The 22526-nt window shown below is 46.9% G+C and overlaps 1 protein-coding gene across 3 annotated transcripts in view; it reads left to right on the top strand.

The window, feature by feature from the left end:
• The window catches only part of LOC123745438 (bumetanide-sensitive sodium-(potassium)-chloride cotransporter), a 389884-nt gene that overhangs the window by 295959 nt on the left and 71399 nt on the right, over positions 1-22526 (top strand). For 2 of the 3 annotated variants that reach the window (XM_069300601.1, XM_069300603.1), the window contains exons 15-18: positions 1723-1857; positions 4335-4441; positions 13447-13622; positions 19480-19536. In XM_069300601.1, coding sequence (XP_069156702.1) covers positions 1723-1857; positions 4335-4441; positions 13447-13622; positions 19480-19536 — 475 coding nt within the window. The remainder of the gene's footprint in view (positions 1-1722; positions 1858-4334; positions 4442-13446; positions 13623-19479; positions 19537-22526) is intronic. The other variant, XM_069300604.1, reaches the window with a different exon arrangement.

Below are 22526 nucleotides of genomic sequence, written 5' to 3'. Positions count from 1 at the left end.
TGGCTGTAAAACATCCGTACTGTCCGAAGACACTGTGTTACGTGCATGACACTTGTGTGCACATATGTTGCACATATTTACCTTGTATCATGCTAATTTATGTATATTTAAAATCTATTTACACACTATACACTGTCACACAGTATATACATTCACCATCAATGCACACAGAACTCCTCGAGTGTGAGCAGCCACACCCAGCCACCCAGTCCTCCCATATTCCTCCAACATCATACTCGCCATCACCCCTCCTCCCACCATACTGTTATTCACACCAATGTTTCAGGTTCATTTATGTATATTTACAACACATTTACACACTCTACACTGTCACACACCATAAACACACTCAGAACTCCGCAAGTGTGAGCTGCCACACCCAGCCAGCCAGTCCTCCCTCTCTCCTCCAACATCGTACTCGCCATCACCCCTCCTCCCACCATACTCTTACTGTTTTTATTACACTATTTACAAATGTTATGTATACCTATCTTCATGTTTTATTCACCAGAACTATGCAAGTAAGCCGGTATTGTGTCCAAACAGTACAGTTGCCACCATACATTGCATGAGAAATCACACAGCAGACGACGCTACGATTACAACGTCACCTCCCTCTCCAAAATAGCTCCTCTCAACATACTCCTGTTGCTGTTATTACACTATATACACACACACTGTATGTACCTATGTACATATGTGTTCCCCATAGTGAACCACTAAGCTAGTATGGTGAGCAAAACAAGAGTGGCAGCCACACACACACAGTGAGGCTACCTCAATTCTCTCCCTCCCTCCCTCATCAAAATTTCTCCTTCCACAATACTACGCACAATGCTAATTATAACCACAATCCTGCTATTATCACAATCCTGGTCACTAATTCCTGTAAATGAATAATTGACCACACATTTATTTTGAAAAGAAACCTAGGAAGTCATTTGAAGATTCCTAGATGGACGAAATAATGCTGTGGTGCTGTGGCTAGCGCTGTGAACATCATGAACAGCATTGAATTACTGATATTTGAACATTGTACCCAGTCATTATCACACTCAGGCTCTTCTATAATACTATCATGGCTAAATAATACAAGTTATATATATATTTTGACATTATTAAGCAATGCTGTGGTCACATGCTGAACAGCAGAGCTGTGCGCTCATGCTGTGAGCACCAGCCTTGGTTGCTCACTCACTACTGAGGCTCTCACACTCGGGAATGTGGACCACGATTTTTTTTAAGATGGTGTCTGTTTACAAGAGCCCTGAGGAAGCTGATATGAACCCCATGTAGCCACGGGAGTTTTGAATTCAATGTGAAAAATAAAAATACCCGGAGGCGCGTTGCGCAAACCAGACGTGGGCCTGCAGGCACGTTGCGCAGTTTAAGGGTTAAACAACCTTACTGTATTATTTTAAGTTATGCCCAAAACACTTTGTATATTAGTTACCTTATAAATTATATAGACTCTGTAACAATTATTAAACCCATAAATGATTATTATTATTATTATTATTATTATTATTATTATTATTATTATTATTATTATTATTATTATTTGTCTGTTTTCCTGATGTCATCCTTATTGTTTTCTTTTTGCTTATCATTTTTTTATTTTTCTTATCAACTTTCTTTTGTATGTAATTGCCTGAGGTGATTGAGATAATGTAATACCACCACCTTCACAATGAGGAATTATCTCGTTGAATAAATTTTCAGGGCCCTCAGACTCAACGTGTACGTAACTCACTCATAAGGCAGGCATACAGCTGGCTTCATCGTCACAAGATTCGTGCATTCTACTCTGTTATTGAAGGAAATAATTTGGAAGAAGGAGCCAGAAACTTGTTCCAGGTAATTATTAAAATGTCTATGAGTAAGTACTTAAGTCTTAAGTAGAGACATGAAACTATTAACCTTGATTTAAAAATTTTAAAATACATTCATCATTTAAAGATAATTTAAATTCTTTAATGATTTTCAGACTTTTCTACAGATTTGAATATTTTTATGTATTTTGTTAAGTCTTTCTGGAAAGACGTAGTCAGTAAGTTCCTGGTGCTTAAGCACTGGTACCACTAAGGTTTAGAAGCGTGTCATGCCTCTGCAACCCAGACATAATTTAGCCCAGAATCTGGCTCACTCAAATAGGAGAGGATAGCATGGGGATCAGAGATTAACCCCAAAACTGACAAAAACTGACCAGAGAAGCAAACAAACCAAAACCAACCACTTCTTGAAAGAAATTAAAAAAAAAGGAAAACAAGGAGCAATGATAGTTTGTGGTAGATGAGCAACCCTAGCCCTTATTTGTCTGGCTGCTACCAGATAGTGGTCCTGAGCTCCCAGTGTCACAGCCTTCACTCTGCCTCACATTCTTCTTGTATTGTAAGGGCTGACTGAACTGTGATGGAACCTATTTGCTATTTCTTGATTCAGATAAGTGGAGGTGGCTAACCCTGGAACTGGCATTCACTATGAACCATTGCTCTTTCTTTTCTCTTTGTCTTTTACAATTGTGTCTTATACTGGTTACGTTGCATGTGCTCATTTTACTTATTTACTCCAGCTATGGTGTAGGCCTTCTTCCAGCTACTTAATGAGCTTTTGCTTCCTTTTCCTCACCAGAGATATCTTCTTCATTCCTCCTTTATAATTCCTCTCCTTTTGATTTGTCTCCTCTCTGGACAGTGCGCGTCTGATGATGAGTTGATATGCACTGTAATTAGCTGCATATTTTGTATGTTTGCTGCACCTGACACTGTGTGTGTGTGTTTTAATGCCTTTCACCATTGCCAAGATTGTACTTGTGATTATTTCTTAGCATCGTTCTTATATCTTCCTTCGTTGGCTGAATTGTTGAGATTAGGTGTAAATCCTCCTCTACCACCACCTTTTGCTTTGGACATCAGCCCATTGATTAATGGCCCAGGCAGATTCTTCCCGATGTAGACGGGAGGCTTGTATACCTGGTTGGGCCTGGTCTGGGTTCATGGATGGTTTCCTTCTCCTTTCTGCCTGTATCCCTGCTCCACTTTGATGCTCATCTCTGACTGGAGGTGGTGAGTTTTTGAGTCATTCATCATTTGTTCGAAAGGCCTATGTGGGAGTCTTGAATTTTTCATGGGTGTTTTATCCTCTGGGTAGGGTTTAGCTCCGAACATTGTACCATTTTCTGCAGTTCCATGTCTTTTGCTGCCACCTGGGATCATTAAGTGCAGGTGCCATTGAACCTTCAACAACTTCTAGTTTGCCAGTTTTCTCCTCAGGCTTTTCAGGGTTCTGTACCTTGGCACTTATGTCACCATATTCTCAACCTTTTAATAGATGCCTCAGCTTTGGGCTGTGGGTTTGTGACCAACACTCTCCTGGCCATTCAGGATCATTCGGTGGATCCTTTAGAGTTGGACTCACAGCATGGTATGCGAGTTCATGGCTGTCTGGCATGTTCTATGGTTGCTTTCTCCCCCAGTGGGTTCTGTGGTCCTGCTCCACTCTGATTGCTCTTCAGTGGTTCATTGTCTGAATAGAGCTGGAACCTATTGGTAGCTCATCTTCTGGATTCTTTGCATTGGGTTCTTAGTGAGGTTTACATTTAGCATGTGTCTAATGTTTGGGTGAATGGTCTCTTGTTTTTGCCCTATTGCCATGGAATGGACTATCAGTGATGCATCCTTCCATTATAAGGACACGAGCATGTAAGTCATACTCTAGAGTTCGAATTCACAAAACTCGTCCTTACTTTCTTTCTTATAACTGAGATATGTTACTTTAAACCAGGGTTGTAGAACCAATATGCATTTAAAAACACTTCAAACACATGAGTAACCACGTGGGGCCGGGTATGAGTAACCACGTGGGTATTTTTGAATTGGCGGAACTCAACACACAATCAAAGTGTGTGCATTACATTTATTAAAACACAGGAAATATGATAATACACTAACAAGGAATAATTTATCACTCACCAGATCAACGTTTAAAGTTCCAGTCACTCATTTACATTAATAACAACAAAAACTAGACTTTATATACCAGTCATTACACTGAACCTAAGATTATCTCACCTCTGAAAGAGTCAGATTATAGTCAAATTCAAATTCAAAATTCAAATTTTTATTCAGGTAAATTATTATTTATTCAGTTCTGGCATATAGTAAGTCAGCATGGATTTCAAAGACTTGGCATAATCCTAAACCTTAGTGATACCAGTGTTGAGGGTCTAACAGACATGTTACATTCAGTGTTTGATATGTGGGAAAGTAACAAATAAATGTAATTAGAATTAAATTATGGTATTTGTAATTTGATTGTTTATATATTTGTTTCAGCTTGTCGGATTAGGAAAATTGCGTCCAAACACTGTCTTGCTTGGATACAAGGCAAACTGGCGCAAATGTGATCGCCAGGAACTCAAGGCTTACTTCAATACTTTACAGTGAGTTTTTGCAGAAATTAATGAATATAAATAACATGAACATTCCTGCATACCTGCACACACAGTTCTTTGCAGTTTTGGTAAACTTCAGAATAGCCTATCAGTACATGGCTTAATAAATTTTAATAAAATTACTTACAATATACTATATGTCAAACGTAAATTTAAGTAAGCAACTGTGATATGCCCTGTATTTAAAAAGCCAACATTGAATGTAATGAAACGCCATTTTCTGGGCTAGACCCGGAGGCTCCCTGGAGCTTACTAGGCCGATATGCTAATGTCAGACTTTGGCATCAATCATATGTATGGAGTTCTGTGTGCCTACCGGGGACCACGAGCCAGAACCTGGCCCCTCTCAGAGAGGCTTGGGGAGCAATGTCCTATAGACAGCTCTGTGTGGTTGGAAGCATTGTATGTCTGCCATCGACCTGGTCAGGCACAGAAAGGTAAGCAATCCCAAAACAAACCCCTATTCTGGTGAAAATATTGCTACCAATAGCCAAACAAGTGGATAGAACTCCCCTAAAAGAAACAAGCAAATGAGCACGACATTACATGTCGCCACAGCTCAGGCAGCGCATGAGCAGGCCGGAGGTGAAACAATGCACGAGACAGCTTGCGAAACAGTGCAGAAGTAACATCAACACCGAAAGCAAAGCGGTTCCATCAGCGCCGCACGATACTAGGTGACAGTGTTAGGCATAAGGTGACAGTCTTGGAACAACCTAGAGAGAAAGGACAACACCACCAGAAGAGAAAGCGAAGCACAACGACGAACACGTAAAAAAAGAATGGAGGAACCGCCAGGAGACCTCATACTGGTGAAGAGACAAAGCCCGCAGGTTTGACAATAAAAAAAAAAAAACTGATCACCATAGAGATGATGATAAACCCGAGTCAGAAAGATCATACACGAAGACTCGAGGAGAAGATCGAACCAGCCACGTGACGCACTGGGCTGATCTGTTGGAAGAGGCAGAGCCGTGGGAAAACCTCCAGGTTCAGACACTGGCCAAGCAGCACCTGAAACCACGAATGCAGTCTCCGTGGTGTAGTGGTAAGACACTCGCCTGGCGTTCCGCGAGCGCTATGTCATGGGTTCGTATCCTGGCCGGGGAGGATTTACTGGGCGCAATTCCTTAACTGTAGCCTCTGTTTAACGCAACAGTAAAATGTGTACTTGGATGAAAAAACGATTCTTCGCGGCAGGGGATCGTATTCCAGGGACCATAGGATTAAGGACTTGCCCGAAACGCTACGCGTACTAGTGGCTGTACAAGAATGTAACAACTCTTGTATATATCTCAAAAAAAAAAAAAAAAAAAAAAAAAAAAAAAAAAAAAAAAAAAAGAATGGGCCGGCCACCACGGGGCCAAGAGGACTACTCTCCCCTGGTAGGTCTCCAAGTGAGTCAGGACCTGGAGCAACAGCTGAACCGGGGAAAAGATTTACAGGAACCCCCACCTCAACCAGTCCTGCCAAAAGGTATCGACCCCAACAGCCTCGCAATTGGGGAAGGGCGCCACATACTGGGGGAGGTGCCGCGACCACGCCAATGGGAAGAAGTCCACCTCGGGGCGCCCAAACGTCTGGCAGAGCCAACGAAAGGAGTCGGTGTCAACAGTCCATTCCGTGGAGAGGGAGAACGAAATGAGACAGGCCATCGTCCAAGACGTTGGACACTCCCCCGCACATGAACAGCCAGGAGAGCCAAACCCCGAGAACTCATGTTCACATGCCTTACTTGGGTCGTGGTGGATCATCTGCATCTCCTAGGGGTTCAGGTCCTGGCCTACCTCCACGACTGGCCGGTGTGGGTTCCCAACCGGTCCGCATGTCTCCTCGCCAGGGATTTGGTTCTTTCCCAGCTCACCAGGTTCGGATTCCTGGTGAACTGGAGGAAGTCCCATCTGTGGCCCCTCTCCTTGAGGTTACCTTGAGGTGCTTCCGGGGCTTAGCGTCCCCACGGCCCGGTCGTCGACCAGGCCTCCTGGTTGCTGGACTGATCAACCAGGCTGTTAGACGCGGCTGCTCGCAGCCTGATGTATGAGCCACAGCCTGGTTAATCAGGTATAACTCTCAGGTTCGGTCTTGGCAGGGTCTTGTGTGGGACTCTCAGACTGCTTCCTTGTCTCTCCCTCCAGAGGCTCTGCTGTGGCTGCAGTCCCACCTTCATTTAATTTTGGAGGGCTCCCGGGTCACAAGGCAGTTGCTTGAGGGTTTGTGTGGGAGTCTGAACTTTGCCATTATGGTCTACCTGCCGGGTGGGGTGTGTCTTCGTTGGCTGTTCTGGTTCCTTCGGGGGAGGTCCCTTCTGCCTCTCTTGTGATCGCTGAGTTTGGCCTCCGAGTGCCTTGCATCGGCTGCTGCATCGCCGGCTTCCTCTTCGGGTTTTTCAGGGTTCAGTGCCTTGATGCCTTCCCGAGCCCTTGTTCGAGGGGTTCACGAACGCTTCATCTCTTGGCTGGGGCTTTAACCCTGAGGCTCACCAGACCAACCAGGGACTGTGGGATCCAACCTTCCGTCGGGCACACAGCACGACGCAGGAGTTTGCAGCGGTGTGGTGGGCACTTCGGAGGGTTTGGGTCACTTGCAAATCAACAATCTAGCTTCATTCGGACTACTCCCCCAGTGGTTTATTGTCTGAACCGTGGGGGGTTCGATGCGGTCCTTGGCTCTTTGGGGCTGGTTGTCTCGGGTAACTCGTCTGCTGAGTTCACAGGGTTTGGCTTCCCTGACCATTAACGTTTGTGGTGTGTCCAATGTCCTGGCGGATGGTCTGTCTCGGTTCATTTGCCTATACACAGAATGGATGGTTGACACCAACTTATTCTGCTGGCTCTGCTGGATGTATGGGCTCTCGGAGGTGGACCTCTTCGCATCGGCATGGTAGAGGCATCTCCCGATATATGTGGAGCCCTTCACCGACTGCGAGGCCATCGGGGTCGATGCCTTCAGGCTGGACTGGTCGAGGTGGGGTTACCTGTACCTCTTTCCCCCAGTTCTACTGTTGCACCAGGTCATAGCTCACTTAGACTTACTGAGGGAGAGTAGTCCTCTTGGCTCCTTGGTAGCCGGCTCAGCCTTGGTTTCAGGCGCTGCTTCCCGCGGCTCCGCCTCTTTCAGCAGATCGGGCCAGTTTGTTATGTAGCTGGTTCAATCTTCTCAAGTCTTTGCGTTGGGTCTTTCTGACGCGGGTCTATCACCACTTAATGTTAATAAATGTCATGTTATGGAATGTGGAATAGGAGAACATAGACCCCACACAACCTATATATTATGTGAGAAATCTTTAAAGAATTCTGATAAAGAAAGAGATCTAGGAGTGGTTCTAGATAGAAAACTATCACCTGAGGACCACATAAAGAATATTGTGCAAGGAGCCTATGCTATGCTTTCTAACTTCAGAATTGCATTTAAATACATGGATGGCGATATTCTAAAGAAATTGTTCATGACTTTTGTTAGGCCAAAGCTAGAATATGCAGCTGTTGTGTGGTGCCCATATCTTAAGAAGCACATCAACAAACTGGAAAAGGTGCAAAGACATGCTACTAAGTGGCTCCCAGAACTGAAGGGCAAGAGCTACGAGGAGAGGTTAGAAGCATTAAATATGCCAAAACTAGAAGACAGAAGAAAAAGAGGTGATATGATCACTACATACAAAATAGTAACAGGAATTGATAAAATCGACAGGGAAGACTTCCTGAGACCTGGAATTTCAAGAACAAGAGGTCATAGATTTAAACTAGCTAAACACAGATGCCGAAGAAATATAAGAAAATTCACCTTCGCAAATAGAGTGGTAGACGGTTGGAACAAGTTAAGTGAGAAGGTGGTGGAGGCCAAGACCGTCAGTAGTTTCAAAGCGTTATATGACAAAGAGTGCTGGGAAGACGGGACACCACGAGCGTAGCTCTCATCCTGTAACTACACTTAGGTAATTACACTTAGGTAATTACTTATATGGTGAGCAGGTGGCTTCGTTGATGTTGTCCCACCTGGGTGCTTTGTCTCGTGCCTCTCTGAGGGGAGGCCAGGTTCTGGCTCGTGGTCCCTGGTAGGCTTAACAACTCCACTCACTTGACTGATGCCAGGGTCTAATACTAATATTAGCCTGGATAGCTCCGGGGAGGATCCGGATCTCGCCCAGAAAATGGGATTTCATGATGTTCTGCACTGGTTTTATTGTTTTATGAGCATAATAAATCAATCACTAATATGCACACCATACAATGTGTGCAATGAGTATGGCAATGGTTCACACATTTTACTATATAAATATATCACACTACACACTACTGAATAATATTACTACAAAAAACGAAAACAAAAAAATCAATCAGAGAAATTGTATTACTTAGGTTATAATATCTTTGTGGCAATTCCCTCCTGACAGCTTGACTGGAGGAGACTGGCCCTGGATGTGTACTCTTTCAGCGCCTGTATTGTGCTAGACTTTCTCGCCCTATCACAGCCAAAATATGTCACCTATGATTTTTTCCCTGTGATCAGGAAACACATTTTAAAAATCTTGGAATGAAAACAAAACAAAATGTAGTTTTATTTTCTTGTGCACAACGGTGTTGTCGGCAATTACTAACTGCACCACCCAGGGATTAAGGCCTCTGCTGCTTCAGCAACAGAGGCCAAGATCCCCATACGAGAGATCGCACCGAGCGTCCCAACATTCCACTCGAGTGAATAAGAATGAAGCTTGAGGAGGCTCAGGAAACTCATGACTGAAGCCAAGTGTGAACGGGCATGAAGGTCGTTGGCAACCAAGGTGGCCGACAGAAGGGAAACCTGAGCATGTAGTTGCACAAGACCTACATCATGGGAAAGGGCAGGAGCAAAGAGGCAAACATTGAGAGGCTCAAAAGACCTCCCAAAATGACCTGCAACACAGAAGTCTCTCTTCAATCCCAAGCAAGTTGCTTGGAACTTACTTGGGACTAAAGAAAGTCTTGGTGCTTGGTACACCTCCCAATCAAGTGTGCGGGTATGGCAAAATCCGTGCCAAGCCCCAAAGAAGAACATAGGATAGTCGGGATGACTCCAGAACCTCGTAATACACCTAATACTGGAAGAAGAACCAAACTCAAACTTGGGTCCATAACTGAGGTGTAAACTGAGTCACACAGAAGGTACAAACAATGGCATCTCGGGCTTTTGTTGGGGGAATCCAAGAGAACAGAAACTTTTGGAAGAACGAATCCAACAAACCCAAAGATACACAAAAACTAACCCAACTAAAACTCATACAGGAAAGGGAATAGGAAAACCCCACACTATGCAAGATAAGACCTTCTGCAGAAGGCATAAGGGCCCACGAAGAATCAAACAGGACTGAAGGACCCAGTCAGACTTTTCCTGTGCCTCGGAAACCACAGATGAGGGCCCCTGGGGCACCACAGATGAGGGCCCCTGGGGCACCACAGATGAGGGCCCCTGGGGCAGAGCCTCTGTGCATGCCTACAATCCAGGAAGGAAGAGTGCGGAGTCCAAAGGAAGTGGGTTGGCTGGAAAGGCCTAGAAGACTCAGTGGGATCAAGAGATTCATCTGCCTCTGCACCTTTTGGAAGGGCCAACCACCAGATCAGCCAAATCCACATCCCGAGCTAAACCTTACCCCATATCTGAAACCCTCAGATGCTTTGGAGCCACAAGCAGGGTGGGGGGATAGGGGGGGAGTTGAAGGGTGAAAATGTCCCGCCAGGGAAGGAAGAGGTGGTGTGGACAGAACCACAGTCAAATTAACCAATACCTCCAAATCCAAGTCCCTAAACACCAAGTGGGGCAAATCCGGGTCATCCAACCAGGTACATAACCTAGACTGCGGCAAAACTGTGAACCTGAAGCACAAAGCAGTTACTACCTGAAACCTATGACCTTCTAGAGGTGAATGGGTGAGAAGAGACACATGGGGGAAACAGGTCCCACATGACTCAGGGTTGAAGGTGTCACCGACTCAAAAGGCAGTATCATGGAGGCAGAACGTATGATTGTCACCAGGTGACCAGGTGACAGACACAGGCGACGAACAGGCTTGGAAGAGGTATTATAGGAAAACCTAATGTGATTTAATGGTCAAGCTCCCAACCACAAGGGCAAACAACCCCAAAGGGACAAATAAAACCCCTAAAGGGACAGGAATGAAAAAACCCAGAACCGTGAAGTCAAATGCACAAGGAAATCACATTAACGTAATGTATCAATGAGAAAATCAGTAGGAGCGCTGAGGAGGATTTGAACCTGCTCACTTGGTACTCGCAAGCTACCATCCTAGACCACATGCTACTACATGGCGTGCATGTTGGCAATGCTTAAAACCTATGATTGGGCTTCAGTTGTAAGCCTCAGAAATCCTACAGGATTCAATGGAATCCCAGGTTGCATTGCTTTTCCATGTTATGGAGTGGTGATCTAGGGTGCTAGCTTGGGAGTACCAAGTGAGCAGGTTTGAATCCTCCTCACAGCTCCTACTGACTTTCTCACCGGTTCATCACATTAATGTGATTTCATCGTGCATTTGACAGCAAGCGTTAGAGAAAAACTACTGGACCATTAGCCAGAGTGCATGGGGGCAGTGCTTAAAAACTCTGATTATGCTTAAGTTGTAGGCATCAGAAATCCTAGAGGATTCAGTGGAATCTCAGGTTGTATTGCTTTTCCATGTTGTGGTGTTGTGGTTTAAGGCGCTAGCCTTAAAGTTCCAAGTGAGCGGATTCGAACCCTCTCTCATGATTCCTACCGATGTTCTCAATAATAATAATAATAATAATAATAATAATAATAATAATAATAATAATAATAATAATAATAATGATAATAATAATATTAGTTTATTTATACAAGTTTACATACATGAACAGAAAAAGATACATAGATAAAATAAGTACTGTACAATACATAAAGCCTCACAGTGCAGGTACACAGTGCATTTTGGGCAAACTTAAGATAAACCAATCAGGTTGTTTTCAGAAGTTTAAAGGTTAGATGAGGTAGACAGTTAATACTAAAGAAAAAGTTCACTTATTGTGATGGGCTGAAGACTATAGAACAACTTTTCTGTATATTTTCTGGGGGGAGCCCCTTCGGCTCCCCGGAGCTATCCCAGGCTGAATGGTTATGTATAACTTTCTGGCATGGAGGGTCTGGGGCTCCCCATTCCCCCTCCCGGCGAGGAGAGGGTTGTGCAGACGGTGGCGCAGCGACATGATGACGTCATGTTAGTTTGATAATTTTGTTTGGGAGGTTCTGTCCACTCGTTCAGCTTTCGGTAGCAATATTTTCACCAGAATAAGGGTTTGTTTTGGGGCGCCTACCTTTCTGGGTGCCTATCCTGGTCGATGGCAGACATAGAATGCTCCCAACCACAAGGGGGTTTCTATAGGCCATTGCTCCTCATACCTCTCTGAGGGGGGCCTGGTTCTGGCTCGTGGTCCCTGGGGCAAGAACTCCTAGCACTTTGACTGATGCCAGAAAGTTATACATATCATTCAGCCTGGATAGCTCTGGGAGCCTCTGGGACTCACCCAGAAAATGGCGCTTCATTACATTCAACGCAGTTTTTTTAAACAAAAATTATTATTATCTTTACTGTATGTTTTAGAGTCTGTTTATTTGCCTCTTTCCAAGGTCAGAGGCCAGATGCTTAGGGCTAGCCTCATCCAACTTTGAAAGATGAATGAACTGGGTTATGGGATGGACAAAGGCTGGTTGGGGTTGGTCCTATTTGTCTTATTAAGAGGGGTCTGCACAGGGATTAGGCCAAATAGTGACCCCCCACACCTAATTAGTGAATGGTGGCTGACTGAGTCCTTAGATTTCTTTATTTGTTATGAAACAGAAAATAGAGGGAAAAGGGTGGATGGAAGGAATAAGAAGAGGGGGGTGGAGGAATGGATTTTTGAAGAAAGGGAAAGGGAAACAGGGAGAGGGGAATGTTTGAAGAGAGAATGAGACAGGTGAATAGATGGGGGGAAGAGAGAGGGAGAAGGGGTGAGACTGGGAGAGAGGGGAGGAAACATGATAGAGAGGAGGGGAGAAAGGTGGAGAAAGTGTGAGGAAGGAATTTGAGAGAGATGGTGGAGAGGGAAGGAGAGGGGGGAGAAGAGAGAGATGGGGTGATAGAGTGTGAGAAGGGAGAAGGGTGAGAGGGGGGGGAGAATAGAGAGAGGCATGAAAGGGAGAGAGAGGGGCGAGATCTTGAGAAAGTTAGAGAGAGGAGTAGAGAGATTGAGAAGGGAGATCTTGAAGGAGAAAGTTGGAGAGAAGAGAAGAGAAGAAGGGGTGAAAAGGGAACCCGCCAAGCACATGACAAAACTATGATGCTGCTACAATGATTAAGCAAGTTTTAACACCTTCTAACAAGTTGTAACACCAATCTAACAAGTTATAGCAACATTCTAACACTTCATAAAAACTTTTTAACTAGATGTAACAACTTGTAACAAGTTTTAACAAGGTAACAGTTGAGACCATTAAAATGTGTGTTTGCAGGGAAGAAAAGGGGCAGAAAAGGAAAGAGAGATTAGAGAGGGAGGGAATGGACCAGAATTATCAACCGGAGTAATGGTGGAGAGAGACCTAGACACAGCTGGGTATCTCTCCTAGTATTATTACGTAAGACACACAAAGGTTAGTCTTACTGAGGCACTCTTCCTTCACTATGCTCACCCCTTTGCACTCAGCAGTAATTGGATACCTTTGGAACAATCTACCTTTCAATGCCACTGAAGTTAGGGCAGTGAGGAAATTTATTTAAAATTCACCTGGAAAACATGATGAGATAAACTGGTAAACTGGGGCACTCTTCAGAGACTGTGGCCTTTCTGTCTACATGACCGTTTGATACGCTGACCAACAGACAAATACTGTTAAACATCCATATCCACAAACACATTAAACTGAAATAATTATGAATATTGAATGTTAGTTATGTTGTTCTCTATATTCATTGTAGTATAAAATTGATTGTTTAAACTTAATTTTTACAGTGAGGCACTGGACATGTATTTTGGAATTGCCATACTGCGTGTACCTCAAGGTCTAGATTATTCACAAATCATTGAGGATGAAGATACTCCAGTCGTCATGAATGGCAATGATGGTGGTATAACTCGCATCACAGAAGAACGGTCCGGGCAGTCTGCTCCAAATCAACTTACTCAAGGTAAGTTCAGTTGATGATTGGTAAGAGTTGTTAAATAAAATTTTGTAGTCTGGCACAAATGGAAAGAATATAGAAGTTATTTAGTGGTTATTTCACAGACAGTGTTTGGTAAAAATGTTGGGGTGTGTATAAGGTGTGTGTTAAAAGATATTAAATTGCTGAGGAACTTCCAAGATTAATATATGATATTTAATGGCTAATATTAAATTTGTGGCAATGCATATCATAAGGAGGATCCATCAGCTTTAATTAATATAATTTATATATAATACAATGCAGCTTTCAGATTTAGGTTACATTTCTGGTGAGAGCCCCCTCCAGCTCCCCAGAGCTTACTGGGCTGATATGCTTGGTAATAGTCATTGAATGGAGTTCCAATGCACACTGGGGACCACGAGCCAGAACCTGGCCCCCTCAGAGAGGCATGAGGAGCAATGGCTTATAGAAGCCCCCTTGTGGTTGGAAGCCTTCTATGTCTGCCGTCGACCAGGTTAGGCACCCAGAAAGGAAGGCGTCCCAGAACAGACTCTAACTGGTAAAACATTACAACCGAAAGCCAAAATGCTAAGCATATCACCCCTAATCTGAAAATAAGCAAACAAGCATGATGCCACACCCACTGCCACGCCACCTGTCTGCGCAGCTCCCCCTCCCTGGGAGGAGAAAAGGTGGGGGTCCTCCAGGCCCCTCGTGCCAAAATCCAACTTCAGCTCTCCAACCTCAGCTCTCCAACCTCAGCTCTCCAACCTCAGGTGGTCCCCCCCTCCCCCCTCCCGCTAGGTCCCTGTGATTGTACACATCACAGGGGTTCAGCTTTAGTAGTTCTCTCGTTAGATGGGCTAACCGGTTAGCAGTACTTTGCCTGGGATTTGGGATTCGATTAACAGTCAGCCTAAGGGCCCTGAAAAATTCAATTGGGTTTCATTGGTCTGATGGATGGTCTGGGTCCCATCTCGCCTTGTCTGATTTTAAGGGTGCTCTGTCCCCTTATCTCAGGGTGACATTCACCCTGTTTGCCTCCATCATGCTGCCTGTTGGGTCAATGACACTTTTGACTCAGAGTCCTGCGAATGGTGTTTCTTAATGATACTCCAGTTCACCCAGTCCACTGATACTGATATTAGTGCAAGCAGCTTTGGCATTGCATGCAAGGTTTAGGTTGCTGCAACGCGGTAGGTTGGTTGCCCTTCCGGATGTCCCGAGGCTGCCTCTCTTTGGTTATAGAAAACCGGACTTGGGGGGCGTTAGTCGCTTCGACTTTGGTTTCGTCCACACTCCCTCGTCCTGCTTCCTCCCTCCCCCCATTTCCCCTGCTGCTGGCTTCCAAATGTCTGAGGGTTTCAGAGATGGGGCAGGGCTTAGATGGTGGTGAGACTCGGGTGTTTCAGGGGCTGCCAAATCCGGTTCGGCGATGGAGGCATTCGAACCTGTTTTTCCAGTCAGGGCTTTTGGGTCTGACCAGTTGACTCCCCTTTTCCCAGCTTTTCCGGTTGACTCTGCCTTTTCTTTAGGGGCAGAGGGTTTGGAGGATGGCTCTGCCCTGGGTCCTGGCATGAAGGATCATGGGGCTGGATAGATGACTTGGAAGGCTTGGTGATCGATATTACTTGGTCGGCATGGGGATCGCCCTGTGCGCCGCTTAAGTTCTCGTAAGATGCGTCGGCCCTTTTACAGTTCGTCCCATTGACGGGGCAATGGAGGGGGGGGGGAGGAGAAGAAAGCTCACTCTGTTCGCTTGTGCCTGGTCCCACGATTTGTGGGGTTTTCGGGTCATTTCGTGTGGCCTGTAGTGGTGTTGGGTAGTTCCTCCTCCCTCGGGGGGCTCAGGGCTCGCGGGGCATTCTTCTCTTGCATTCTGTCAAGTCATCTCAGAGTGGGTTCATATGGGCGAGGTTGAAACGATCTTGTCCCTCAGGTGGGCTTCCCACCTGTTTCTGGTCCCGAAACGGGACTGCGCGGACCTCCGGTTCATTCTGGACTTGTCCCATCTGAACCCATGGGTTTATTGCCCCTCCTTCAGGATGACTACTGTTCCAGGTCCGTCTTTATTCATTTTATTTATTTATTTATTTAAATACAAGAAGGTATATTGGGGGTTAACAGAGAACATAGAAATTAAGTTGAATTTACATTCTTGTAAAGCCACTAGCATGCATAGCGTTTCGAGCAAGTGGGGCCAGATTCGTCTTCTGTTGGAGCCGGCACTTGGATGGTGTCCCTGGACCTCAAGGACTCGTACTGGCATGTCCCGGTTCATCCGAGGTTCAGGGACTGGCTCGGTTTTGTTGTGGGGCATCAAGGTTACCGCTTTCATTGCCTTCCATTCGGCTTGAACCTGGCGCCTCACGTGTTCACTTGCCTTACTCAGGTCGTGGAGACTGGGCTGTATCTGTTAGGTGTTCGGGTTCTGGTCTACCTCGATGACTGGCTGGTTTGGGCTCCCAGCCAGTCCGTGCATCTGCTCCCCAGGGATTTGGTTCTTTCCCAGCTTGCTGGGTTCAGGTTCTTGGTGGTGGAAGTCCCATCTGGTTCCCTCCGAGGTTCGATCTTAACTGGGTCTTCGGTGGGACACTTGTATTGTACCGCTTCCTTGTCTCTTCCTCCGGCGGCTCTGCTTCACCTGCGTTCCCGCCGGTGTCTGTTTCTGAGGGGCTCCCAGGTCCCGAGGTGGTTACTCGAGAGTTCGTGTGGGAGCCTGAACTTTGCCATGATGGTCTACCCGCTGGGTCAGGTGTGGCTTTGTCGGCTGTTCTGGTTCCTTCAAGGACATCCGTTCCGCCTCTCTCACGATTGTTTGGTTCGGGGTTCAGTGTCTTGGCGCCTACCCGAGCCCTCGCTAGGTGTGTTCACGGACGCGTCATCTCTTGGCTGGGGTTTTGTGACCAGTGCTCACCAGGGCGGCCAGGGTCAGTGGAGTCTGTCCCTCCGTCTAGCTCACTGCTCGGTGTGGGAATTCGCGGTGGTGTGGATGTTGCTCCTGAGGGTTCGGGTCGCTCGCAGATCGACGATCTGGCTCCATTCGGCCTGTTCCTCAGTGGTTCATTGCCTGAACCACAGGGGTTCCATACGGTCCTTGGCTCTTTGGGGCTGGTCGCTTCGGGTTACTCGTCTGCTGAGTTCTAGGGGTTTGGCTCTCCTGGCAATTCACGTTCAGGGGGGTGTCCAATGTCTTGGCGGACGGCCTGTCCTGGTTCATTCCCCTGTGCACGGAATGGATGGTCGACGTTAGCTCGTTCAGTTGGCTCTGCCAGACGTTCATGTCGCTGGAAGTGGATCTTCTTGCTCATTCAGTTGGCTCTGCAAGACGTTTGGGCCTCTGGAAGTGGATCTCTTTGCATCTCCCAGTATACGTGGCGCCTTCCCCAACTGCGAGGCTGTCAGGGTTGAAGCCTTTCGGCTGGACTGGGCGAGGTGGGGTTACCTGTACCTCTTTTCCCTGGTTCAGCTGTTGCTCTGGGTCCTGGTTTGCTTGGAGACTTACCAGGGAAGCATTGTCCTTCTGGCTCCTTGGTGGCTGGCCCAGCCTTGGTTTCAGGAGTTGCTTGTTCAGTGTCTGAACCCGAGGGACTTCCCATGGCTTCACCTCTTTCAGCAGATCGGTCCAGCCTGGTACGAGGTTCGGTCTTCTCCTCGAGTCTTTGCGTCGGGTGTTTTTGACTCAAGTCTATCATCACTTGTATGGTGCCCAGGTGGCTTTGTTGTTGGTCTCCCACCTGCATGCTTCATCTTGGCGACAAAATGAAATTTCCTGTCAGTCCTTCTGGTTTTTCCTATCACTGTGTAGGTGTTCTTCGGTCTCTCATAGGGTTGTTTTGTCTTTTCATTCTTGGTTGTTCCAGGACAGTCATCTTATACCGAATACTGTCGCCTCGAATCATGCGGTGCAGATGGAGCTGCTTCAGCTTGCTCTCGGTATTGATGTTACTTCTGCCCTGTTCTGCAAGCTGTCTTGTGCGTTGTTTTACCTCTGGCCTGCTCATGGCCTCCTGAGACGTCCTGGTCTTTGGACTGGGTGCTCTCGTTTCTCTCTTCTCCTCGGTTTGTTGTGGCCCCTTCTGTTCGGGATTGTTTTTCCAAGGCTCTTTTCCTGTTGGCATTGGACTCTGGGGGGATTGGATCTGGGAGCTTCATGCTCTCCTCCGGCGCAGGAGTTTCTGCTCTTTTGTCCTGAGGGTCGTTTTGTTTGGTTGCAACCGTCTCCTTCTTTTCTAGCAAAGAATGAGACGACTTCATTCCTGAGGAGGCCTTGGGTCGTTGATGCTTGGTTGTTTGGAGCCGGTCGGCCGAGCCGGTCGGCCAAGCGAACAGCACGCTGGACTTGTGATCCTGTGGTCCCGGGTTCGATCCCGGGTGCCGGCGAGAAACAATGGGCAGAGTTTCTTTCACCCTATGCCCCTGTTACCTAGCAGTAAAATAGGTACCTGGGTGTTTGTCAGCTGTCACGGGCTGCTTCCTGGGGGTGGAGGCCTGGTCGAGGACCGGGCCACGGGGACACTAAAGCCCCGAAATCATCTCAAGATAACCTCAAGATATTGGTCAGGCTGGGGTGCATCATGTCTTGTGTCCGGTTGCTGCTCTCGTTATTTACGTATCACGGCTTCGGCTGCCGGGATGTGCTTTGGGTTGACCCGGTTTCCCTTCTTCCCTGTTCCCCGGCTCGGGTCTCTCAGGTTATCTGCAGGGTTATTAGGGTTATTACGTCTAGCCAGCCTGCGGTCTGTCCCCATGCCCACAACGTTCGTAAACCACGACGCCCTGAGGTTTTTGGAGGTCGAACAGGGTCCTGGTGAATGTCCCTGGGCCTGGTCGGGCCTGCGTTGCATTGGGTCGGCGAGTGCAGTCAGTTGTCACAACTTCACATTGAGGAGTGAGGATGGACCACCTCCCAGGTAAGTCCCTGTTTTTCCTTATCTTTGGGTAGTTAGCTCTGGGGAGCTGACTGGGCTGTCCCCAGAAAACCAGCGTTGAATGAAACTCCATTCTGTGGGTGAGTCCCAGAGGCTGCTCGGCATCCCTCCCTACCTCCATCCCTCCCTCCCTCCCCCTCGTTCGGCAGTGTTTTTTCACGTTTTTTGACATCCAACCTAATAACTGAAAGGTTGGGTCACTGGCACGAGGGGTCTGGGGCTCTGGGTAGCCCCAGACCCCTCTTCCTCCTCTTCCTCCAGGGGAGGAAGAGGGGGGAGCAACATGATGATGCATGACGTTGACGTCGCAGCAACATAATGATGTCATGCTCGTTTGGTAATTTTTGTTTCGGGAGTTCTGTCCACTCATTCGGCTTTCGGTAGCAACAGTTTCACCTGAATAAGGGTTTATTTTGGGGTGCCTACCTTCTGAGTGCCTGTACCGGTCGATGGCAGACATAGAACGCTCCCAACCACAGGGGGTTTCTATAGGCCATTACTCCTCATGCCTCTCTGATGTGGCCAGGTTTTGGCACGTGGTCCCTGGTAGGCAAGAACTCCGTGCACATTGACTGATGCCAGAAAGTTATACATATCCATTCAGCCTGGATAGCTCCGGAAAGCCTCCGGGACTCACCCAGAAAATGGCGTTTCATTACATTCAATGCTGGTTTCTTGATTATGTACTGAACATTATATTTAAATGTGTAAGATCTGGAAATATAATTATAAATAGTAATTTTAATGTTGAGTGGAAATAAATGTTTATGCTTGTTAATTTGTGTATTTCTTTGTATTTATATAGAAATTAATTAGAATAAACAAATAGTGATTTTTATAAATACTATTGTAATATGTAAAAGGAATATAGTGCAGAGAAACTTGTATAGACTTTTTCTGTATCATATTGTTCATTTTAATTCCCTTTTCACATGCAATGACGTTCCCAGAATTGGCAAAATTGGTTGGGACAATTAAATCTAACACACGGAACACATATTATAAGGGTGAGTCAGTGGTTGAAAATATATTCCTGTGCATGGGATTTGCTGCACCGCTTGTTTGTAACCCCACACTAGTCTTACCTGCTTCTTCACAGCACAAATGGTGATTTTCTGTGTGGAGCCCCTACAGCTCCCTGGAGCTTATCGGGCTAATGACGTTATATTAGACAGGGACATTATCTAAGGAGTTCAGACCTAGAACCTGGTAGCACTGGTCTCAGACCTAGAGACCAGCGCTAGAACCTGGCCCCTTCAGAGAAGTGTCAGGGAGCAATGGCCCCGGAAAACCCCCTTGTGGTTGGGGTTTTCCTTATCTGCCATCGACCGGGGTTAGGCACCCAGAAAGGTAGGCATAACAAAACAAACCCCACATGGTAAAATACTAAAACAAAAAACCGAACAGAGAGGTAGAAACTCCCTACAATCCCAAGGAAACGCGCAAACAATCAAACATCACACTTTACTGCCATGCCGACCATCCACGTAGCCCTCCTCTCCCTTCCCCAAGAGGCAAAGGGGAGTCCCCGAACTTCACTGTGCCGGCTGCCTAGCATCAGTTCATAAGCTAATGTCAACCGGGACAGACGCTTCTCTGGCCTCAGTTTCCTAGGAGGTGTTTGCCTTTCGTGGCGTTCACTGCCGTGTGTTGTGTTGTGAAGTGGCCAGGTGTTCCTCATCAGTACCGGGGCTGCATGCACTTAGGGGCTTCCTTCCCTAAGCGCCCTGTGAGTACTGCCCCTGCGTGACAGAGTTATCTTCCCCTGGGGTGTTCGGAAACCATTCCCGTAGAGGTTCTTGCTGCTCGGCATTTGCCTCGCCCTTGGAGCCAGCTGGGGCTTGGGGCCCTTGTTTGGCCCAGGGTAGGGACTAGTATTGTGCTGGTTAGGGCGTCAAGGTGTTGCACGACCTGCCACCTAAGCAGCGACCGGTTCCTGTTTCCTCTGGGGACGGTGTACTTTTGCGGGGGTTTTCTTTTGTTTTTATTTTCATTTGCCCGGTGTGGGTTTACCTAGTGTGGCTATAGTTCCACTGGTAGTGTTTGGTGGCCTTCTGCTAGGCCCCTGTGATTGTACACGTCTCAGGGGTTTTCAGTGTTGTCCTCTACCTCTTGTTAGTTTTAAATTTTAACCGGTTAGCAAAACTTTGCCCAGGCTTCCTGTAGTTGTTACCCTATGGGCCCTGGAAAACCATGTCGGGGCTCGGTAGACCATTTAATGTGTCTTCCGGGTTCCAACCTGTCTTGTGCAGGTTTGTTGGTTGCTGTGCCCTTGTCTCAGAGTGACAGTTGCTACTTTTACCTCCGTCATGCTGCCTGTTGGGTCACTGACATCTTGACCCGGAGTCTTGCGAGTTGTTCTCTGCTTGTTCTCCAGTATTCTCCTGATATTATTACTGTTCAGAGTACAGACAGCATCTGTGTTGCAAGCTTGGTTTAGGTTGCTGCAACGCACTTGGTTGGTTTCCCACTCGGATGCCCCAGGGCCGCCCCGTTTTGCTTAGGTGTTGTTCGCCCTTTTCCCTCCCTGTTCCCAGCTCCTGACCGTCTGTGGGTTTTGGGGTCGGGGCGGGGTTTAGTTGGGGCAGAGACTCAAGGGGGGAGGGGAGTTCGAGGTCTGCACCGTTCAGGTTAGGGACGGAGGTTTTCGAGCCTGTTCCTCCTGCTAAGGCGTCTGGGTCTTACCAGCAGCTCTTTCTTGCTGCCTTTCCCCCTGGACTCTTCCTTTCCTTTAAGGGCAGAGGGCGTAGAGGACGGCTCTGCCTCAGGGCCTCTGTTGTGGGTTCCCGGGGCTGTGGGGAATGTCTGCTAGCAGTTCTGGGGCTGTTTGCCCCTGCCTGGGTTTTCCGCTTCTGGGTGAGGTTTTTCGTCCATGTAGTCTACTTGCTTACCATATTTACTGGCGTGTTTTCGTATTTATTGCATTGGTCATGGCCTCCCTGTTTCTGGTGGCCATTTTCTTCTGCCGGTTTCCTGGCATGGCCACCAGGGCAGCGTTGCAGTTTGTTTACATGTGCCTGGGTGTGCGAGCTAGCGCCTTGGGTGAGTTTTTCACCTCTTTCAGGGGTTTCTTTGCTTTTCTGGTGTTTTCTGCCCATCTTCTGTTCCTCTGGGAGCGTTTGGGTGTTGGTTTTTACACCGCTTTTTCTGTTTTCTGTCTGTTTTGGGTCTGGCCCCTAGGGTTTGGGCTTAGTGTCCCTGTCTGTTTATGCTCTCACACCTTGTCCCTCGGTTTTCAGTCTGTTTTGGCCGTTTCCCTGGGGGTTCTGTCTGGGGGCTGTACTTTGCCTTTTTGTGGTGTATTTCCGCTGGCAAATGTGGTAGTTTGGGCTCCCCAGGGTTCGATTCCGGGTTCCTTTGGGCTCTTTGGTTTTGTTCCGGAGGTTTCTTCCTCTTGGGCCCCCCCTTTGTGGGTTCTGGGGGCTTTCTTCTGATCTTTTTGGGTTTTGGCACGTGTTGTTATCATGCCGGGGCCTTGGGTTTTGTTGTCGAGGTGGGCCTTTTGATGTAGTTTTGTGCTTTCTTTCTGCCTTCTAAGCCTTGCAAGCGTGGTGCTCTCTGCCCATTGGTCGGCAGCTTGTATTTTTCTTTTCTTTATTTAATTTTCTTTTCTTTTCATGTGTATGTGTGTGTATACACATGTATACATGTACATGTGTACACTTATGTGTGTACTCACCTAGCTGTACTCACCTAGTTGTGCTTGCAGGGGTTGAGCTCTGGCTCTTTGGTCCCACCTCTCAACTGTCAATCAACTGGTGTTCGATCGGCGTGTCAGTAAAGTGTGATGTTTGCTTGTTTGCTTGTTTCCTTGGGATTGTAGGGAGTTTCTACCTCTCTGTTCAGTTTTTTGTTTTAGTTCTTTTTCCATGTGGGGTTTGTTTTGTTATGCCTACCTTTCTGGGTGCCTAACCCCGGTCGATGGCAGATAAGGAAAACCCCAACCACAAGGGGGTTTTCCAGGGCCATTGCTCCCTGAAACCTCTCTGAAGGGGCC

This window comes from Procambarus clarkii, chromosome 44, assembly GCF_040958095.1.
Source record: "Procambarus clarkii isolate CNS0578487 chromosome 44, FALCON_Pclarkii_2.0, whole genome shotgun sequence".
In the NCBI taxonomy this organism is placed as follows: domain Eukaryota; kingdom Metazoa; phylum Arthropoda; class Malacostraca; order Decapoda; family Cambaridae; genus Procambarus; species Procambarus clarkii.
This window is presented reverse-complemented; position numbering and strand designations above follow the sequence as displayed.